The sequence below is a fragment of the Acartia tonsa genome, chromosome 4 (assembly GCF_053477335.1).
Source record: "Acartia tonsa isolate MP-2025a chromosome 4, ASM5347733v1, whole genome shotgun sequence".
Taxonomy (NCBI): Eukaryota; Metazoa; Arthropoda; class Copepoda; order Calanoida; family Acartiidae; genus Acartia; species Acartia tonsa.
The window spans coordinates 39,131,254-39,153,146 of NC_137263.1; the positions used below are offsets into that span (position 1 = coordinate 39,131,254).

The 21,893-nt window shown below is 31.0% G+C and overlaps 1 protein-coding gene across 1 annotated transcript in view; it reads right to left on the reverse strand.

The window, feature by feature from the left end:
* sha (shavenoid) overlaps window positions 1–6,461 on the reverse strand; it is a 152,874-nt gene extending 146,413 nt beyond the window's left edge. Inside the window, exon 1 of the mRNA XM_080158013.1 lies at window positions 6,052–6,461. Within this exon, the coding sequence (XP_080014139.1) occupies window positions 6,052–6,199 (148 nt within the window). The 5' untranslated portion in view covers window positions 6,200–6,461. The remainder of the gene's footprint in view (window positions 1–6,051) is intronic.
* Window positions 6,462–21,893: the final 15,432 nt, after the last annotated feature.

Below are 21,893 nucleotides of genomic sequence, written 5' to 3' on the forward strand. Positions count from 1 at the left end.
GGGCAAAATCTTAATGTTTTGCAGATCAGGAATCTTTGGAGCTTCTCTGAAAATCATTCAATTGCCCTGGCTCATTGGATATAGAATACGTGGATATTGTGGCAGGGGAATTTATGTCGTCAGTTTAGGTTGCTAGTCCTCAGATATTGGTTAATACATTCCTCCATCAACAAGGGAGGGGGTGATGTAATAAGGGGGAGATGGGGAGTATCATTAAATTAGCAAGCTGGGAGAAACATTTTAATAGGGTATGCGAGTATTTGTCACAATATTCACTTATTCTTTATCCATTATAACCTAATGTACATAGTGATTGTATATCCATTATAACTTTAAGTTTTAACATCTTATAATGAATTGTGACCTTTGCTTTGCCAATACTTGACATAATTGTTCTCGTCATACTAAAGCTTTAAATACCACGTGTGGTTTATTATTTTTTTATTAGCATTATCTTATTAGACATTTTAATTCCTAATTCTTTAAGTACATAAAAGACAGCTGATGTGATTAGGTGTTTATCAGACTTTTTATAAATCTTTTTACCCCGATATTTTTCAAAGGTTATTCGTAAGTTATTCGACATACTTACTATTTTACCAATTAAGATAAAATGTTATCTAAATTGACATTTACTGCTAACACATTTTTTCTACCTTTTTTATTTTACAGGGAGAAGGGAGAGAAAACCGGACTAAAATGTAGATATTCTTTTTTTAAAATGAATCAAAAAAGCAAATGGGTATGTGTTAAAATTTCAGAATTCTTTGGTTAAAATCATTATTGTAAGCAGTATATATGGGTAGAAAGTGTTTGAAAATAGAAGATTTACATCATATACTACAAAGCATAAAATATATGTAAATAATTATGACAAATAAAGAAACAATTAATAATAATAACAAAGCATAAAAAATTAACCCTTCTTCTCTGTAAATTCTAACACAGAAAGAATATGTTCGCATTAACTAAAAAAGAAAAGTAACAATTACAAAAAGCGCGTGTCTTACTTTTAATGACCAAACAAACTATTTTCCCGTACTAAATCCATCAAGATTAAGGAGTCTCATCCATCAGGTCCTCTCTGTAATTGGAACAATTGTGATAGACGTGGGAAGTATAAATGACAAGTCATAGACTACCCCTACCTCAGTCACTCACAATTTATATCAAATTTAAGGGATTAAGCAAGCAATTTAAAGTTGATTTTATACAAAAAAAAAATATAATTTAAGTATGTTCTAAAATGGTTAGAAGAAAGTCTGTAAAAATCACTTTTCTTTCCTTCTCTTTAATTTCAAACATAGCTTATTTTAAACAAGAGCTAAGCAGCTATAAGCCAGCTTCCAGCCGCCAATTTACTGTACACCAGCTGCTTTGGTGACATTACTAAGAAGATTGGTTGTCATATTTATTTATAGAACAGGGTTCTGATTTCAAAATTAGGAATTAAGGCAGCTGGCTGACAGTTGTTTGAACTCTATACAACCTTTTTTTTAATTTTTTAAAGAAAAAAAATAATTTCTTTTTTAATTTAATCCCTTCCATACTAGAATAAAAAGACATAAGTTTCACTTTTTATGAAAAGAAGATAAAAGCAGAGAAACTATAATTAACTAATCAACACTCACCCTGTCAACATTTAAAACTCTGTTTTGTGCAAGCTGGTTAAAAGCTTTTTTATGCTTATAGTATTTTAACATAAATGTTAGTAGGTAGGAATTTATCAAGAAGGGTTTGCTGATTTGTTGGTTTAAATCTTTCAATCAGTAATTCCAAATACAGAAGGGGTAATTTTGTTGATCATCATTGGTGATATACCTTAAGAATCCTGGTATTTCTTAAGTTAAGTTACTGAATTTAGTGATTACTCAAACTTTTGTAGAATAAATTTAACTAAAGGTGCTTAAAAACAAGACGGTAGTTTTACCTTTTAACACTTTCAAAACAACCCAGTAATAGTGTCGGACTGATTATGACGTAAAAAAATTAGCCAATGAGAGGCCATTATTGACCAATGGTAAAATTTATAGTGGCCTCTCATTGGCTAATTATTTTTTTACGTCATAATCAGTCCGACACTTTTACTGGGTTCCAACAATTTGTAAATACATTGCTAAAAAATTGTAAAATTAACTTGTATTTCATTTTCAATTGTTAACAGGGAAATACAAATAATCAAAATAACTTCACAACAAACACGACAAATTAACTTTGTGCGATGGGAAAGTTTTGTCCCTCCGATAATGATTCAATTTCCCTTCCTTTCTAGTTAAAATTTGGTCATTTCACTTTCATTATTCTTATTAATTACTATTTCAAATGATAATTTATAGTAATGAGAAAAAAAAGATTTTAACTCAGTTTTATGTGTAGTTTAGAAGATTTCTAATTTTTTTAGATGGAATCATAAAATAAAATAACATTTACGAAAAATAATGTATTTCTTATATTCTATTACTATTAAGTAAAAAATATTGTATGAATACTATTTAAAGGCTTTTTGGTCAAAAGAATTTTTTCCTTCGTGGTTTTTTACAGCTAAAATAAAAGGTTTTTTTCAGAAATGTCATAATATGTACATGTGTATTCGTCTCACATTTTATCAAAATTACGAAAATTTCAGTATAAGTGTAAAATTCTACATCCACTTGGATAACCCAAATTTACCAATGAATAAGCATAAAAAAAATGACTATTAAGGCCATAAAAATGTACATGTGTATAAGTGGGGTAATGGCTGTGAACCATATTTGAAAACAAGGAAAGTTATGCCCATTAGTAGCGTAGTAATAACAAGTTGTCATTAAGAATATTGAAGTTTTATGTTGAAAAAAAATTGGTAAACATATCACATACATAAACTTTTCATTCATTTTGAAACAATATATGTTTTATTTTAAAGTTGTAAATTACATAGTAAATTCCGATCAATGACGGGAAGACCTGCAGACATGTTCTAATTATATTGTGGCGGCGCTACTAAAAAAAATATCACCCTTTGGATAAAAGATGGTCATACTGTGCACAAAATTTTTTATCAAATCTATAAAAATTTTACAGGTTGATGTAAAATGTTAAGATTAATTTCACCAACGTTTATATAAACTAAAAGTGAATAAAAAAACTTTTATAAAAACCGACAATTTAATTTTTTGCAGTTCAAGTATGCATAATATTTGTAGATAATTATTTGTAATTGATAATAATTGCAAGAAAAATGCTTTAATCTTTGTTAAAACTGATTTTGTTTTGAAGATTTTTTAAAAGAAGAACTTTTAGCAATTCTTAGCCGGCACACTGTAACTTCTTTTTGTCCATATTCAAAATAAGCATTAAACATTGTAATCTTATTTTGTCCATTTTTCTTTATCCACCACATACACTTTACACAAAAAAATATGTGTGTCTGTGTGTATTTTTGTGTGTTAGTGTCTCTATGTGTGTGTGTGTGTGTGTGTGTGTAAGGTTGTGGTTATCTTGTGACATATGAATACTGTGTTTAAACCGATGGAATTCAACTTTTTGCATCAGAATTATCCAGGCTTTTTATCACATTCCCCTCCCCTTCCCCAGAGTGTAACATTGCACTAACCCTTAACACCCCCTCCTACATCCAATCCCAACATATTTCTATGACCAAGATTCACGAAAAAAGGAATAGTCAAGTACAAAAAAAAGTTTATCTGCTTTTAAAAGATTGAATAGGAGTATTTTTCTGATTTTAAAGTATTTTTGTTATAATTAAATGTTAAGAATGTTAGTGTACAATAATTTGCTGTAATAAGTATCAACAGAAATTAAATATGTAATTTACATGTAAATTAAACCAATATTGGAAAAGCTGAACTACAATAGTATTCTTTCATAAAATACGCCATCATGTAGTTGAGTTTGAACTTTTATAAAGTCTGCTAGTAACATGTTGATAAATTATAGATCGCGGCATTCGCACGCAGGTCTCAAAGAGTTTATATTTGGTTCAAAATGTGAGCAGTTAGGCTGATCATTCATCAATTTTTAAAAATATTTTAGATGATTTCTTTATCCATTTCTCTCTGATACGAATGTGAAGGAGGTGTTATATTACATCAAGACAAAAAACAGGCAGAATCTTAAATGATAAGACAGTCAAAATTCCCTCCATGTCACAATTTTTTTTACAGAAAAAGTATTCATTATTTTGTTTTTAAGCAGCGCTGATACACTTTACCTAGAGAAGTCTTCGAGTCTGTTTGTAGTCGGTCTTACCAAGGGCAGTGGCTAAAATCATTAAAAATTCTATGCTTGTTGATTGATTTTAAAAATTGTTTTCATTTTTAAATAAAAAATTAATCATTCTTTAAATAATCTATTTATTTTTATCAAAATCTTTTTATTAATTTAAATTTTTTTTAAATTAGGTTTATCCACTAACTTAGATTGAAGTCTTTTTTAAGATTTATTTTGTTTTATAAGCTGTTGTTTTCCTAAGAGTACGAGGTTTTTATGTCCATATGTTTTAATAAATATATTTTTTTTTCCAATTCAATGGACCTTTGAAGTGTAGATAAGAGTCTTTATTGACTTTATTTGACCAGATCAGACCATTAGAATCACGGAGAAATGGATAGATAATTAAGATGTTAAAAAAAAAAAATTTGGATCCAAGAAGGGTAATTAATTTCCTATAAATGAACTTTGGTGAAGAAAAGTAGCGAAGAAAATGAAATTAAAAAAGGTTTTTAGATCCTACAAAAAGGTCGTATTTTTTTGGGTTATTTTTCCAGAATAAGTATACTAGAGTATTAAATAAACCAATATAAATTTCACAAATAAAAAAGTTTCCAAATGATCATACCAATCTTTTTCAAATTGAATTTAGACTTTGTTAACAGTAAAAATAATGTAGTATACAATATTCTACATATTACAACTAATAAAAATGAAAATGTATACAATATTGTTAGAAACTTACAAATCAAATTATAGAATAGTGACACTTAAAAAATTATATCATTTAAATTAAATGATAAAATAGCACACCAAAATTTTTAGCTAAAAGACTAAAAATGATTTATAGGACTAAAAAATAAAATTTATATTAACGTTTAATTTAGCAGAAGTATTTACCGTCATAATTTTCCTTGAACTTTTCCACCAGTAAAATAATCCCTATTGCTAAGAAAAGAAAGCGTTGCTTGTTTGATACAAAGATGAAGGAGGAAAAATAGTTTTCTTCAGATGAATTATCCCTCCTTGAAAAATATTAAAATGAATCATTTTAATATCCAAAGAAGAAGCGACACAAGATTATATTTTTATTGAGAATTATTAGACTGGAATTAATTTAAATCCTTGAATGGCTGGCACTCTAAAAGCTTGATACGGCAAGGCAATATTAAAAGCTAATCAAACACTTCCAAAAGCAAAGCTTCTTATGAATAGGGTTAGTCTGTATATCCGTTGTTTCGTTTGTAACTGTTACTCTTATAATAAATTTAGCAGTGTTAGAATTGTCCTATCAATTTTAAACTTAACATGATGATTCATGTTCCAATAAGGTACAAATTTAAAATCGTAACAACTCTATAATTACTAATATGAAGTCCAAAGTTTTATTTTATGAATCTTTGGCTACTTAGACACCACCTTTTTATATGATGTAAATAAATATATTCTTGATTTTTGTAATTGTGATTCCTAGGACTAATATGTACATATTATAAGCAAGGAATCTTAACAAACTAGAATCAAGAAAGTAAATATGTTCCTAGACTTCTAAATAATGTTCTGTTTCTTCCAGTGCCGACACTCCATAAATGATAATATTAGTTTGTAAAACTGTTTGATGATTTATTATGCTTCACTTTTCTGGATGTTGTCATCCTTATTGATGTTATACCCTTTGTTGTTTTTTAGACATGATTAATTTTTACATAAATTGAATAAATTTATATGTTTCATTTATTAATATAAGAAACTTTTAAAATGAATAACTTAAATTAATTTAGAATCTTTTTATTTCTGTATTTTTCACATTTTTTATACAAATAAATAAATATACCTTACCTTGTTCTACAAAAATATCACCGTTAAAATGTCGGTTAATCCGCCGTTGTGGCAGGCTTTGCATTAAACTAGAGGATACCGACTTCACTGAGGTTGGCCACTGGCCTAAATACACACATAATAACACAAAAATGCTTAATTTAGTCATTTTTGATTTCTTTTAAACTTTAAAAGTATACTTCTTAAAGTAAGAAAATCACTGTTTATATATATTCTAATTCATTTATCATCACATTATAGTTTTATTTTTTTCACAATCATATTAAAATTGATTTCAAATCATCACTTTTTAAATTATATTTATTAATCTACATGTTCTATGTAAAAATCTTAACTTTATAAAAAAAAACGTGGAGTTCAACGTCGGATAGGGCGCCGTCTGAAGAACTTAGCATACTGTAGAATATACAACTGTCACCATGGCAAAAGGGTAAGGGGGCCGCAGGGGAGAATTATCATACCGATAGAGTTTAACTTAAAGTCAAGAAAATAAAACATTATGATAACCTGTTTTACCCCATCCCTTATCCTCTACCCCACTTTTGCTTTCATTACAAAATTCTTCCATCCTAACTTAACAACGCTACTCAATACTGTGGCTCACCAAATTTACACATAAGGTGACGTTAACATGGGAAATACATATAATTAATTATGAAAATAATATATCCAAGTGCGTCTGTCGATAAAAAGAGAAAGACACAATAAATCATTTAGCTCTTTATTTTTAATTTTTTAAGTTTAAAAATATTGTACTCGGCTATTCCTTGGCCGATTTAGGCTTTTAATCATATCCTGGCCGAGACAAATTTAGACCGTTGACTAATCAAAAATCGGTTCAGTTAGAGGGATACCCAACGTCTCAATTTATTGCTACCAAAAGTCTTATAACTACGTTGCAATTATATAAAAACCCGTAAATTGAGTTTAATCAAAGGAGTATACTACATATTTCAATCACGCCCCCATCCCGTGATACAGCGTGGAATTAATTTGTCATCGACCTATCATACCAGAATGTTAGGGGAGGGGGGAGACGTAAGAACGTGATGCTTAGGCTTAAAAGGGAAAGTTAATGACTTAGAGTCAAAGGAAGAAAAGGCATGGGGTTAGGCATATTAAAGGGGAGGGGAACATCAAAGGGAAGTGAGTAAAGGGTCTAAGATGCAGAAAACAACGGGAAATCAAGGCATGAATCGCCGTAAGTATATTATATGTGTACATATACATATGTTTGTCTCTATATTTATATTGTGGGGGGAAGGGATCTCAATGGACAGGAGGGATAGGACAAAGGGAAAGAGGCCATTTGGCAGAAGAATTCATCTTTTCTCAAATCAATTTACTCGAGAATTTGGAAACTTTAAAATTAAATAATTAAAAGTTAGATTGAGATAGAGGAGGGAAAGAGAGAAAATATTTCATAATTGGAATTTGAAAGAAAAAAAAATAAATGTTTTTTATAACCTAAGTATTTTTCACCAATTAGATAAATTAAAAGATTTATTTTATCTATTATACAATGTTAACAATTCAAATTTTTTGTGAAACTTTAAAGATATTTTTTCTATGTATATGCATGTGACTGTTTATCCATTAAGATCTCAAAAACTGTTAGTTATTGAGTAAAACACTAGAGGGAGAAAGGGTTAAATAACTGTTTCTCCCCATCGAAACCACCTTGTTCAACCTTTCTATTGGGTCATTTAAAATCAATCAATGGTGTCGCTTATATTAACACAGCCAAGTAGCAGAAAATAATTTAGAAGCAGACGAAAGAGGTCTTTGAAAAAGGAAGTATATACATCTATACTATAGATCTGTTCCATCTATAATAATAATGAAACTTTAGAGACATAAAATTATATATACAAACAAATAAAGTAAATTTTACAAAAAATATATGTAACCATATTGATAGAAGTCTTAAATGTCTTAATTTTGGTGTATCTTAACCCTATCTTACTTTAGGAATGCGCCTGTTTTGGGATAATTGTATGACCCCTAACTTGACATTAATTTGAAGTTTTGTCAAGTTTTGATTTGAGACTATGAAAACCAATAACATCTCTGGAAACTGAAAGAAATATAACCTCTCTAATACAGTCAATGTTTTATAATATTTAATTTCATTTTCAACGTCTTTATCATGCTGCAATTCTGACTAGCACTAAAACTTGATTTAATTCTAAATGCATACGGAATAAAGGCATGATATAAAAACAAACATTTCTATTGTAAATAAACTTTTGCCTCGAGGTTTGGTGTTTTTATCTTATATTTTGTGTTTCTATGTTAAAGGGGTTTAACTTCAATGTCAGTTGTTTTGGGGAGTTAATTGGTTCGAATCTCATCCATCCCAAGTCATAACTGAAAATGTTAAAGTTGGTCCTGATGCTGCTGTATCAGATGCGTGACATAAATAAAAATGGAAGAGGAATAACTTTCACAAAAACAAGCGTGGCTCGTTACGTTATATTTATGATTTTCCAGTTTTACATTAAGAACTTGCGAACTACTGAACTGATTAAATTCTCTATTTGTTTTTTTTAGTCCTAAGTAGTTTCTATATTATTTTATTAATAGTTTTGCATAGAAAGCACAGATGCCCCACCTCCCTTTTTAAAAATAAATTGAAAATAGGAGAAGGGGGTAGTATGTATCCAATATAACCTAACACATGACCTAAAGTAAACACCCAAATTAACCCCCCCCCCCCCTTCCTCTATTTCTTTCTAATTCAAAATAAGGGGGGAGAGTCTGTGCTCAACTTAGCACCTTGAAGGAAACAGCCATTTATTTCTTAAATTCAAATCTTGTAATGGTTTTAAACTATTTGTCTACCCCGTCCTTCTCTGTTTATTCCCAAAGATGCTAGAGGTGCATCCGCTATTAAATACTAATGGACTGGCAGACTGAATAATAAAACTTGCAGAGTAGCTATGCTTGTGACAATATGGCTGCACAACTATTTCATTCTCATTGTACGCAAACAGACATCTTGAAAGGGCATAATTTATTTCCAGAAAAGTGTATGTATGAAGTCTACTTTATGATATACTCAGTGTCCTATTAATCAAAATTTCTCTCAATAAATAAAACTGACGACAAAATCAGATTTGAAGAAAAGTATTTATATTACAGCAAACCTTTTAGACAATTTGAGTTGGTTGTCTGTGTGTTTATACTTAGTCCCTGTATAATTTATCTTTTGTAAAGTAAAAAACAAAAGATTGTTAAAAGAATACATGTTCTAAGAAGCATTTCTTTTCTACATATATATTTTGTCCGCAAATTAATTAATATTAAAGAATTCTGTTTTTTTTTGTATTATGTTATATTTTTGTTGAACTTCACTTTCATAGATGTTTTGTCATCATAGTTGTAATTAAACAAACAGAATCTATTTGTACATGTAGAAGAACTTGAAAAATCTATATTGATTTTTCTTGATAAAATATATTTAATTATCAAAGTATTAGTGTCGTTTGTCTAGAGCTAAAGATTTCAATAACTACTTGGTCGATTGAGGTCTAAATTTAATCAAAGCTTTACATAGGTTCTGGGATGGTTTTAAACTATTTTTATTCTTACTTTACCCGTTTGAATACAATCTCCTATATGCTTGTGGAGCCTCTACTTGTGTAAATAAATTGAATCAAAATATATCAAAAATTCTACAAATCCGATGAAATGCAGAAGTTTTGAGAAATTCAAAGTACTTTTCTCCGAATTTTCAATCAATAATTAAATATTTCCCACACATATTAAACACACTCACACACATACACACACACTCAACTACACAGACATACATACATACGAATTACACAAAAAAAGCAAACAAACACTCACACACACATACAAAAAGCTCTATGCTTTAACTATTATTTTCTTATTTTTAAAACAATTTCGCCTTAAGACCCTAGGTGTTATACCCCGGGGGATAGGGAAATACTTCTAGAAAAAGAGGTGTACCACAATTTCTTTAACCCACACTTGAAAGATGACAAAATCAACATATCAAGACTTGAAGGAAGCCTCCTTTGAAGCCAAATTATTGCAGTAGTTTAAGAGATATTTTGCTTTAAAAAATTAAAACAGGATACAAATGAAATGAAAAGTTTTTAAAGTTTTGCAACATTTCCAGAAATATTATGAAAAAAACAAAGGAAAGTTTGATATGGGGAGGGGCCAGAGCGAAATATGACGTCACTTCTGTTAAGGAAATGATGTTCTGAACAGGAAGATTTCATCAGCATCACAAAAAGACACCGTAACACTTTTCAATCAAGGCTTCGAATAAGATTAATTATCGTTGGATTAAAACCGGTTTCAGACATGGAAAAAAAATCATAGAATTGATACCTTTTTTGTTGGCGTCGAAGGGATGGGCCAATGGCCGGGCCAACAAAAAAGGGAATTTATTCTATAATTTTTACACTTTCATGTCCGCGGACAACTGTAATTAGATTTCAAAGTTTTAAGTTTTATTGACAAAAATATTTTTATAAAATACAATACATATGTACAAAAGTTATTTATCATTGCAAATAATGCAATATTAAGACATAAAAAGCATAATTTATAAAAAGAAAAAAATAAACAAATGTTGTTAAGTCCTTGTGTTTAAAAGCAAGGTAAAATTAACAAGAACAAAATCTTGCACAGATGGAAGACTACTGACATATATAAATTAAAGAAAAACTATGTCAGCCTGTACGTCAAGTTAAAGTATAAGATCTCAGAAATCTAGTCCAAGTTGTATTCTCCTCTATCTAGAGAATTTTTATCAGGGCTCGGCAACCGCGCGTCAGCCGCGTGTAAGCCTCATTAAAATCGTCATTTTATAATTTTAACTGTTCCCAAACAGATAATCCTTTTTTTCGGAATTTTTTTTGTACACAAGTGGGTTTAAATTTGAGGCCCTGATTTTTATACATGTACTAATTTGGTTTTATGCTATTTTGAAAATAATTTATATTGGTTAAAGATAGGTCTTGAGATATTGACAGGTTTACTCTTGAAATAAATACCTAGATGAATTAATCTTCAAATACAGGGAATGGTCAATATAAGAAAAAATATGCCACAATGTGGCTGTGTTTGGAAAAAGATTGAATAGAATAATTTTATCTTACATTAAAATATCCCTAATATACTTAAATCGGGTATAGTCTCTTTTGTGGCAACGCTCCTTAACAGTAGCTTTTCTCCTATTTCTAGCCCCTGCGTGGGGCTCTAACCCTGCGGGGTCAATTGCTTATACCCTGTGGGGCAATCACCTAACCCAATATAACCTAAAATAACCTATCAAAAGCCATTTTAAAAATACGACGAATCGCCCGTTAATGAGCGTTGCCACGAAAGGGACTATTCCCCTTAAATCTTTTTACTTTAAACTAACTACTTCAATTCAATTTTCTACCATTCTTGGACAAATTGAAGAATAGCTACGCATAGAAATTATGTTTTCAAGTCTAATAAAGAAAAGTGGGAAGTGGTTTAATAAATTAATATATTTACTACTTTGCAATTTTCATTTCTAATAAAAACAAAATTAAACAAAAATACCAGGGATGTGCTAGCTTATATTTTACAAACAAATTAAATTCAGAGGTGTATTAGAATGGGTGTAACAAACACCAGAGGAAGCTGATTAAGGTGGTCCGTCTTACCCTCCTCCCCCCCACCCCCAAGGACTCTCCACAGAAAAATCAACTTTGGATTTTTGAAAATCTAACCTGAAACTATTATTCTCTGTTCAATTTTAGGCATTTTTTGTTTTTGTGGCATCGCGATCGAAGCCCTTTGAAAATTTTGTCCGCCGCCTATTTGTACTGCCGCTATAACAATATATACTACACTTTTCTCCACTCAATATATGTTTGCCGCTAAAGAACATTTGCTCCATTGCAACCGGCCGCTCTACGATTTATCCTCTTCCTTGACTGGACAATCCTGCCGCCTCCAGTTTGTGTTCGCCTCCGCCAAATATAACCTTATTTTGCCGCAGTTGCCGCATTCATCGCCCTTCTCCGCCGCTACTCCGCTATACATTGCGTACGTTGCTATACACAACACCCCCAGCCTCCATTTAATTTCTGAACAAGGGAGAGGGGAGCATGTATTGAACCGCGACATACAGCAATGAATAGCGGAGTAACGGCGGAGAAGGGCGATGAATGCGGCAACATAGAAGCTAAAAATCACTAAAGCAGCACAAATTGAATGGCGGGAGGATTCACTTAAAGGAGGTAAAAAATTTCAAAGGGCTTCGATCGCGATGCCACAAAAACAAAAAATGCTTAAAATTGAACAGAGAATAATAATTTCAGGTTAGATTTTCAAAAATCCAAAGTTGATTTTTCTGTGGAGAGTCCTTTTAAGGCTGACATCTTCCACATCCCTGTGCACGCGGATTATAGTTCTGATTTATAATGGTTGGGCTGTAGATAAACTTCTTCTATTTAGTTTTGAGTTGAGTTGTAAATATTTGAAATTTTAAGTATTTTTAGACAGTTGACAACAGATACCAATATAACCCCTTGATTGGACTACGGAAACTGAAAAAATTTATGTTTAAACATTCATTTTGTAAAATTGTTACCATCAGTGGAAGTATTTCGTTCTTGATAAAAACTATTATTCTTAAAATTTTATAATTTATTAAAAATAAATTTTTGACGGCAAAGGTTGACCATGACAATTGATCATTTTAATTTCAAACTTCTGTTCTTTTTCAAACTAATTGTAATATAATTTACTATTAAATACATATGAAATTATATAAAGTTATAAAAATGAAAAAAAAGGATTTATTACTTTTAACAAAATCATGTCACCATGTCAAATCTGTTGATATTTAATAGATTTGCAATTTCAACAGTTAAAGATGACTTTTTATCTTTAATAAAAAAAATGGTCGTGGTTGACATAACAAAGAAATTCAATGGCAGTAGAGATTATTATTTCTGGTGACATAATTACCAAATAACTATGGATTTTTCTGTCCTTGTTAGGGAAAAGAATAGTTGGTACGCATCAATAGATTAACAAAGCCATTTTGTTGGTTAACTTTTTAATATCCCTCATTATGACGAAAACATTTTAAAAAGAAAGGCTCCACAAGTCAAACAACAGGTCAAACGTTTATTTAAAAATGGAACTAACAAAATATTCTTTTTTGTTTTATGTTTATCTTGATGCAATTGGATCAAATACTTGTTGCTCAAGATTGACGTAACTATACTACGCTTATAACATTATTCCTAATCTTTATTAAAGTCGTAACTTTCGAAAAATAAATTAATATCCTATGACATATTGATATCCACAGATACACAAAAATAGTGAGACATAAGGATATTCAGGTATTGATTATAGAGTTGCAACGATTTCCAGATTATAATACAGAAGGAAATAACGTACAAGAAAGAATCTTAAATGTAAATAGGCTTCGCTTTGAAGTAAAAATTATGATTTAATTGGAATTCAACGTAACTTTTTGTGCTTGTTTATTTGATTTGATTTATTATTATTTTGTCTGCGTTAACATTAATGTTTAGAAAATTATTGTTGCATTGTTTTCTTCAAATATAAAATATGGACATTTAAGAATATTTTTTGTTTGTAAAATCAAACAACATAAGTGTATTAACTCAGATACTCTCTAACTAATGGTTGTTCATATTGACTGTACCTGACATAATTATAATATTTTATAGCAGATGCGCTGCATGTCCTTTATATAAAGTATAAAGTTTTTTTCGATTACTACTAATCGACTGAGTTCTTCAATTTAGAGAAGCGTCACATAGGTCCCATGATGGTGCTGGACTAATCCCTTTTTATATTTTAATCATAGGATGGTTTGGTTTAATTTTTGTCCTTCCTTTCTCCTCCGAATATATAGCCCCTAGATGCTATGGGCTCAGCTACTGGTAAAATTACATAGTAATAGGGTTAAGGAAGCAAAGCTGAATAAAACAAAACATTGTGTTTTACCAAGGATGACAACAACCATACAAGCAAAGCTCTAAAATCAGACGGTAGGACAAACAAACATTAACACTTGTGAGTGTCAGAACTTAATAAGTAAACAAAATTGTTCATTATTGTTGTAGGAATCATTATTCATGATCAGATGATTAGTACAATCATATCACAGAAAAAATTGTTGTCAAATAGGAAAAAAATCAAGCTGCTTTAGAAGGACCTATGGATATTTTGGTAACATTTATAGAGTTGCTACTCTTTTAAAATCGTGCCTATTTGTTACAGGAATCACCATCTAAATTAACGTTAATAGCGATTCGTTACTTACTTACGAAAGTGCAGACGGACTGAACCTAATTATAGAAAAGCCTCGATTTAAAAAATCAAACTTAAGGAATATGAACTCATTAATATTCTTAACTTTTATTATCCAATTTTCAACCAGATTTTTTTCTGTTTTAGTTACAAGATTAATTAGGTCAAAAAATTCCAATGGTATCTTTCTTTGTGCTGGAAGAATGAAAAGAACCAAAATTTTAGAATCCTGATGGATGCTTTGGAATTCACCCAGGAAAAAAGGGAACTATAGATTTAAACACTGATTTTGCTCTGATTCATATTTAATTTAATGCAATTCTTTAAAAAAGATTTAAACGGAGGGTATTATAGTATATCTTCAACTTTTAAATTTGCTTGTTTTGTCGACTTATTAAATTCTTATTTAATGATTATTCCTTTAAGAATAAACTATACATAATTAAATCACACAGTCTTAAAATATCAATATATACAGTTTAAAAAATCAGCACATAAATTGTTAATAACAAGATATATTATTATATATTGCAAAAAAAACATTAGTTAGTTATATCTGGAGATAGTTTGATAATCAAATACTAAAGTATTTTGTGTTATCTTTATATTTCAAATCAAAATTAATAAATTTTCTAATAAAATGTGATGATATACTACTTTTATCTAATAATTTGAACAAAATTGAGCTAAATGTCGACTTCAATGTCAGTCAGATTATCTTTTATAACAGTCCACATTTTGTGGAAACCATTTATATATAAATTTCGGAGTTATGGTAGACCTTAACTTAAAAATCTATGAATAATACAATAATATGACTCTAACCTAATCATTACAAAATCATATGTATCTCTAAATAATATATTTACAACATGCTACTGTAGAATATTTAATTATTTTATCATCGAATTGTCAGATTTAAAAAGACTTTGAAGATAGATATTTTCTAATTTACTGAAAAATACAGATTCCTTAATTCCAATATTTCATTCATGCCTTTAACCCAAAATATACATATAACTCAAATATAGGATGATTCTCAAACATATTTACGCTATTTTTTTATAATTTAGATTTATATTTTTAACAGAAGCTTTTCTTTAATTATTCTTGTAGAGTTAGGTTTGATTTAGACACAGTAGCAACTCTATAATCGTTACCAGAAATTCCGTACGTCCATGTTAAAACATGTTAATTTTCGACTTTTTACAACAATATCTATTGATATTGAATATGCTATGCGTCCGATTTTAAAATTTATGATTAATAGGACAACTAAGTATAATGTTATAAACGACATTGGACAGAATCCTCTATTTAGGCAATTTTGTAACAAATTTATAGACAATTTGTTTAGACTTATAAATTCATATTCAGCTTATCTACAAGTGTTATAGTTCATTCTCCTACTGTTTTTTATATTTTTTTAGATGTTGCCATCCTTGCTTTTTCTAAAAAGGAAGGAATTCTATCAATTCAAATGCATTTTTTTCTCTCTTTTTTTTATTTCTAGATTTTTTTATTTTTTTGTGGTTCACCCTGAGAAACACGCGCGTACACACACACACACACACACACACACACACACACACAAACATATCAAGTATTACACGGTTCCCTATCAGGTTTGTTCAACATCTGAGACACATTTTTTTAAAACTTTTTTAAGGAAACAAGGATTATATTAGTATTTGTTGGCGGAGCTAATTTATGCTTATTGTGAACATTTATGATATTTATTTTTTATATGATATCATATAAATAGGAGGTGATGGGATCGAGTCTCGGCACAACACTGCGTCAAAACTAAAGACGTTAAAAAAGATTCCCACTGCTGCAATATCAGATGCGTTACATTAATAGTTAGAGTAGGGGAAATGCCTTGGGGAAATCAAGCACAGCTCATTACTGTGCACAATTTGGACTTCAAGACAGAGGTTGTGTCATCAATGAGTTGGTTGTCTGTTGGGTGTTACCTTACTTAATGCCCTGGGCAATCGATCAGAGTATGTTTAAGATGGCGTGGAGAGGACTTGTACTCGAAGATTAACCTAGCCCCCAAGAGGTCATCATCGTTGAGAAGCTATGCTATGAACAAGCTTGTGTGTGTATGTCCTAAAACTATTAGCTATAGAGAAGCTATGCTCTGAAAAAGCTTGTTTTTGTATGTCCTAAAAATATTGACTATAAAGAAGCTATGCTATGAAAAAGCTGGTATGTCCTAAAAGTAAAACTATTAACTATAGAGAAGCTATGCTATGGAAAAGCTTGTGTGTGTATTTCCTAAAAATATTGACTATAGAGAAGCTATGCTATAAAAAAGTTAGTTTGTGTATGTCCTAAAAATATTGAATATAGAGAAACTATGCTATGAAAAAGCTTGTGTGTGTATGTCCTAAAAATACTGACTATAGAGAAGCTATGCTATGAACAAGCTTGTGTGTGTATGTCCTAAAAATATTGACTGTAGAGAAGCTATGCTATGAACAAGCTTGTGTGTGTATGTTCTAAAAATATTGACTATAGAGAAGCTATGCTATGAACAAGCTTGTGTGTGTATGTCCTAAAAATATTGACTATAGAGAAGCTATGCTATGAACAAGCTTGTGTGTGTATGTCCTAAAAATATTGACTATAGAGAAGCTATGCTATGAACAAGCTTGTGTGTGTATGTCCTAAAAATATTGACTATAGAGAAGCTATGCTATAAAAAAGTTAGTTTGTGTATGTCCTAAAAATATTGAATATAGAGAAACTATGCTATGAAAAAGCTTGTGTGTGTATGTCCTAAAAATACTGACTATAGAGAAGCTATGCTATGAACAAGCTTGTGTGTGTATGTCCTAAAAATATTGACTGTAGAGAAGCTATGCTATGAACAAGCTTGTGTGTGTATGTTCTAAAAATATTGACTATAGAGAAGCTATGCTATGAACAAGCTTGTGTGTGTATGTCCTAAAAATATTGACTATAGAGAAGCTATGCTATGAACAAGCTTGTGTGTGTATGTCCTAAAAATATTGACTGTAGAGAAGCTATGCTATGAACAAGATTGTGTGTGTATGTCCTAAAAATATTGACTATAGAGAAGCTATGCTATGAACAAGCTTGTGTGTGTATGTCCTAAAAATATTGACTGTAGAGAAGCTATGCTATGAACAAGCTTGTGTGTGTATGTTCTAAAAATACTGATTATAGAGAAGCTATGCTATGAACAAGCTTGTGTGTGTATGTTCTAAAAATATTGACTATAGAGAAGCTATGCTATGAAAAAGCTTGTGTGTGTATGTCCTAAAAATACTGATTATAGAGAAGCTATGCTATGAACAAGCTTGTGTGTGTATGTCCTAAAAATATTGACAATAGAGAAGCTATGCTATGAAAAATCTTGTGTGTGTATGTCCTAAAAATACTGACTATAGAGAAGCTATGCTATGAACAAGCTTGTGTGTGTATGTCCTAAAAAGGTCTAAATATGATGAATATCTTGTCATGGATACCAGACACACGCACAACACACACACACACACATTCAAACACACACACACACACTCAAACACACAAACATAAAAAACTTACACAAAATATTAAGAATTGTAAATTTACGCATTTTTAGTCTAAAGAGTCAATATATCTGCTAGTTGCCGGGAAAGTTATGGATAAAGAGTCCTAACTGACAGTATCATAATTAAAGACGAGTTTCTAATGCTCATTTACAAATTAATAGTTATAATAGGGCATGGAATGTCTTGGCCGTAAACAGGCACAACATGTTCAGTTAAGGCTTGAAGAAGAGGTAACTCTTGGATGTTGAACATAACGCTACAGAGTCATGTGCATGACTTTGGGGAGTTGTGAAGCCTTTCATAGTGAATAAAGATGACAACATCCATAAGTAGCAAACTAAAAAATTAAAAACATCCACGTTTACACCATAGCGTTACGGACTCACTGATGGACGGACGGACAGACAAAGATAATTATAGAGTACCTTCACTACTATGTAGAAAAGTAGAAGACAGTTCTTCCTAATATCTCATTAAGTGGATTTTTGACACCCCCTTCAGCCCCAGCCACAGCTTCAGCACGCCAACCATTTAAATGTCTCAAATTTTTTTTTCTTCATTGAATTTCCCGATAAATAAAACCTAATAATGCATAAATATGAAACCATAACAGCAAACAACATGAAATAAATCGATCAGTCACCCCCCCCCCAAAAAAAAAAATACCTCCATTCACTAAAAGAGCCCACACTAAAAGGATATTAAATGATAATGTAAAAATGTAGACTTATGTGAGTTCCATATATGGGCAGGATTGATAATTTTCAGTATGATTTGAATACTTTCTGAGATATTTATGTGTCTCAGAGATTAGGGTCAGGGTAAAATTTGAATCTACATAATACCGATTTTTTTGTTAAATGGTTATAAAGAGGTGTTATATAGGTTTATCAGTAAATGTAATGTTTAAACGATAATAAACCAATTTTAGGCAAGGCTAGATTTATATACATGTCAATTTGATTGAGTATTTGTTGCTCTGTCGGACATATGTGAGTTATAAAGTAGCTTCACTACAAGAAAAGACAAACACATTTATACAAACACTGACAGATAATGAAATAGACAGATGAATTAATATTCAAATTGAAAGATAGGTAAATGGCAAAACAAATGCGAAGGACAAACAGACAGACACAATTATGTATGTTATACAGACAGTATAAGAACAAAAAAACTTGATATATTGGAAAATGGTTATATCTAAAAATGAACAAATAGATTTGCTGAAACTTTGTCGTCCCTTTTCCATGTTTTAAAGTGTGTGTGTGTGTGTGTGAGTATGTGATGGTTTGAATCCGCCCTAGACGATTAACATATTAACCAAAGAGAAAGAAAAGGTATTTTCAGCCGTCACGTCAATTGAAGTCATTTAGAAGTGCGGCAACAACTAATTAGGAATTAATTGATTTTAAGGATTGCATTAATTTTGTTGCTCTATTTTTGGGCAATTATACTTTACCTTTTCATATGTATTTATATACATAAATTTACAATTGAAGATCCCTAAACGAAAACAAACATAAAAAACTTTCTTATGAGTTCATAGCTGAAAAAAATGAATTTCATTGTAATAAATAATGATAAAAAATCCAAACAGATGAAACTTCAAACTTAAACTTTTATGGAGGGGACAAGAAGTACATCCTTAATTTTTACTTGAATATCATATGAAGTGTTAATGTTAATGTCGTGAGGGTGTGTTGCACCTGGACTGAACAGTCAACTTGTCAACTCAAGGCTAGACTCTTGGTCCTTCACCTCATACCGGTGCAGGTACAGTTCATTACAGACAACCAACTCTTTGATTGCACGATCTTTGTCTGGAGATCCTAACTGTGCATGGTAATGAGTTGCGCCTGTTTGGGGCCAAGGCATCCCTCCTTCTCTACTTTTTGATGTCCTGTGCCGAACAAAGCAGATAGGTACCATAATTAACGTCTTTAGTATGACGCGGATTTGAGTTGCATCCTTCCAGTCAATTTCCTTGGCACTTTAATTAGGACTTGTGGGTAATTTACACTTCAACCTTATGGGTGGAGAGTTAAGGTTTCGTGATTTTTCGGTCATGGTATTATTGCGACAATTAATGCATGAACATGACGCTGTATCAGCAATGACTGAAACCATATCAAATCCTAGGGACTTTTCAATGCAATCTAGGATCCAAGCATGACTCCTAGTCGTTGAACTAACAAACGCCACTAATACACTAGTGAGCTACTATACAACACAATGCTAGTCCACAAGGACTTTTCTATCAATCTATGACCTTACAGCGTTTGAACCACTAAGCCATATCTGCGGGTCATATGAAGTGTACATTATGTTTAGGCGTTTGTTCAGGCTTTCAAGAGCTGAATAAGCTACCTGGCCATTTATCTCTTATACCTACAGGAAGACATTAATATAGATACGGGGGAAGATAATTTGGATATCCTAGATATAAAAACAATTGGAATCATGAATAAGGGACATATAAAGAACAACTATAGCAAATTAAAGGCAAAGCTTTTCTACATTTAGGGCGATTCTAATTGTTCCGCTTGCTTCTTGCTAGTAGTAAATCTTCAGTCAGCATTAAAATTTAGTATGTATATCTAAAAATTGAGATTTCTAAGCATATGTCTAATAAGTTAAGTCAATTTAATAAGGCATCTTGCATTTTAAGCAACTTGGGTGAATACACAAGGCATTTTATCAACCTATTAAAATTGTATATCTTTCCATTATATAAGCGCTGATACTCAATTATTGTCTTATTTGTTGAGCTACGCTTCCTTAGATGCTGTCATCCTTGTTTACCTCACTTATTACAATAAGTTAAAAAACATTATATAGACATTAATCGATATATTATATTTCATGTACTCTAATAAAGTGATAATCACAGCTGGCTAAAATAACGATACCCTCATCCATAATACTGGTAATATCTATTTAGACAGTACTACAATACAGTAAAATATTAATGAGTTTACAAATATTGACGCTATTGACGCATCAAAATAGCAGAGTATTATTGGATATCTTTTTGCAATATATCATACTAGCGGATTCGCTCCTAACCTCTAGTGGCTTTGCCCCAAGAGGTGCTCCAAAAAAAATTAAGGCGAAATTCGTAAAAGGACCAAGGAAATCTTTTGCAAATTCTTTAAAAATTGGGAGGATTTTTTTGTTTTTGGGGGGGTTGGGGGTGTTCAACCCCCAAAGAAAATAGCCTAAAACCCCCAGAGGACCAGTAGGTATATTCCCTGAAGAGTAGAATCCGATCGTTTCGGTGGCTACCGATATCTTGAGGGACGGACGGACAGACAGACAGACAGACGGACGGACGGACAGACGGACAGATATCATTCTACTGTGTATTATAGATTATCATTTCAGAGATCTTAATTAGCACACACATACAGCTTACAGATACCTCTAATAATTCTAAATCCTTATACTAAAGTAACAGGATGTCTTTGTGTCTGTGTGTGTGTCTGTGTGTCTGTACCGAAGGATCTCGCTAACCGCTGAACCGATCGGGTTCTCCTTAACAGGGTAGATTCTCATATGTCCCAGGAAGGTTTATAACTATTTTGGAGGAGGGTACCACCACCCTCCCTAGAGAAATTAATTTTTTTTTAAATTTCCCAAATTTAGAAAGAGAGTTCAACGAAAAATAAGCGTCAAACGTAAAATATTTTTTAACTTATTCTTTTAAAATCTAAAATATGAAATTGAATTATTAAATTCGACTCTCTCCTCCTCAAGTGCCCCTAGATGCCTCTGGGGGCGTAGCCGCTAGTGTTAAATAAAAAGCTAATATTTGCTCATACATACATTTACATTTGCAAAATTATATAAAAGTTGGGTGGAAGAGACATATTACTTTTCTTATTTTTAGTGGCGGAGTTACGCTTCGATTCTGTATGTCCGTTTTTATGTCTATCCGAAACATTTTGGGAAAAACATGAT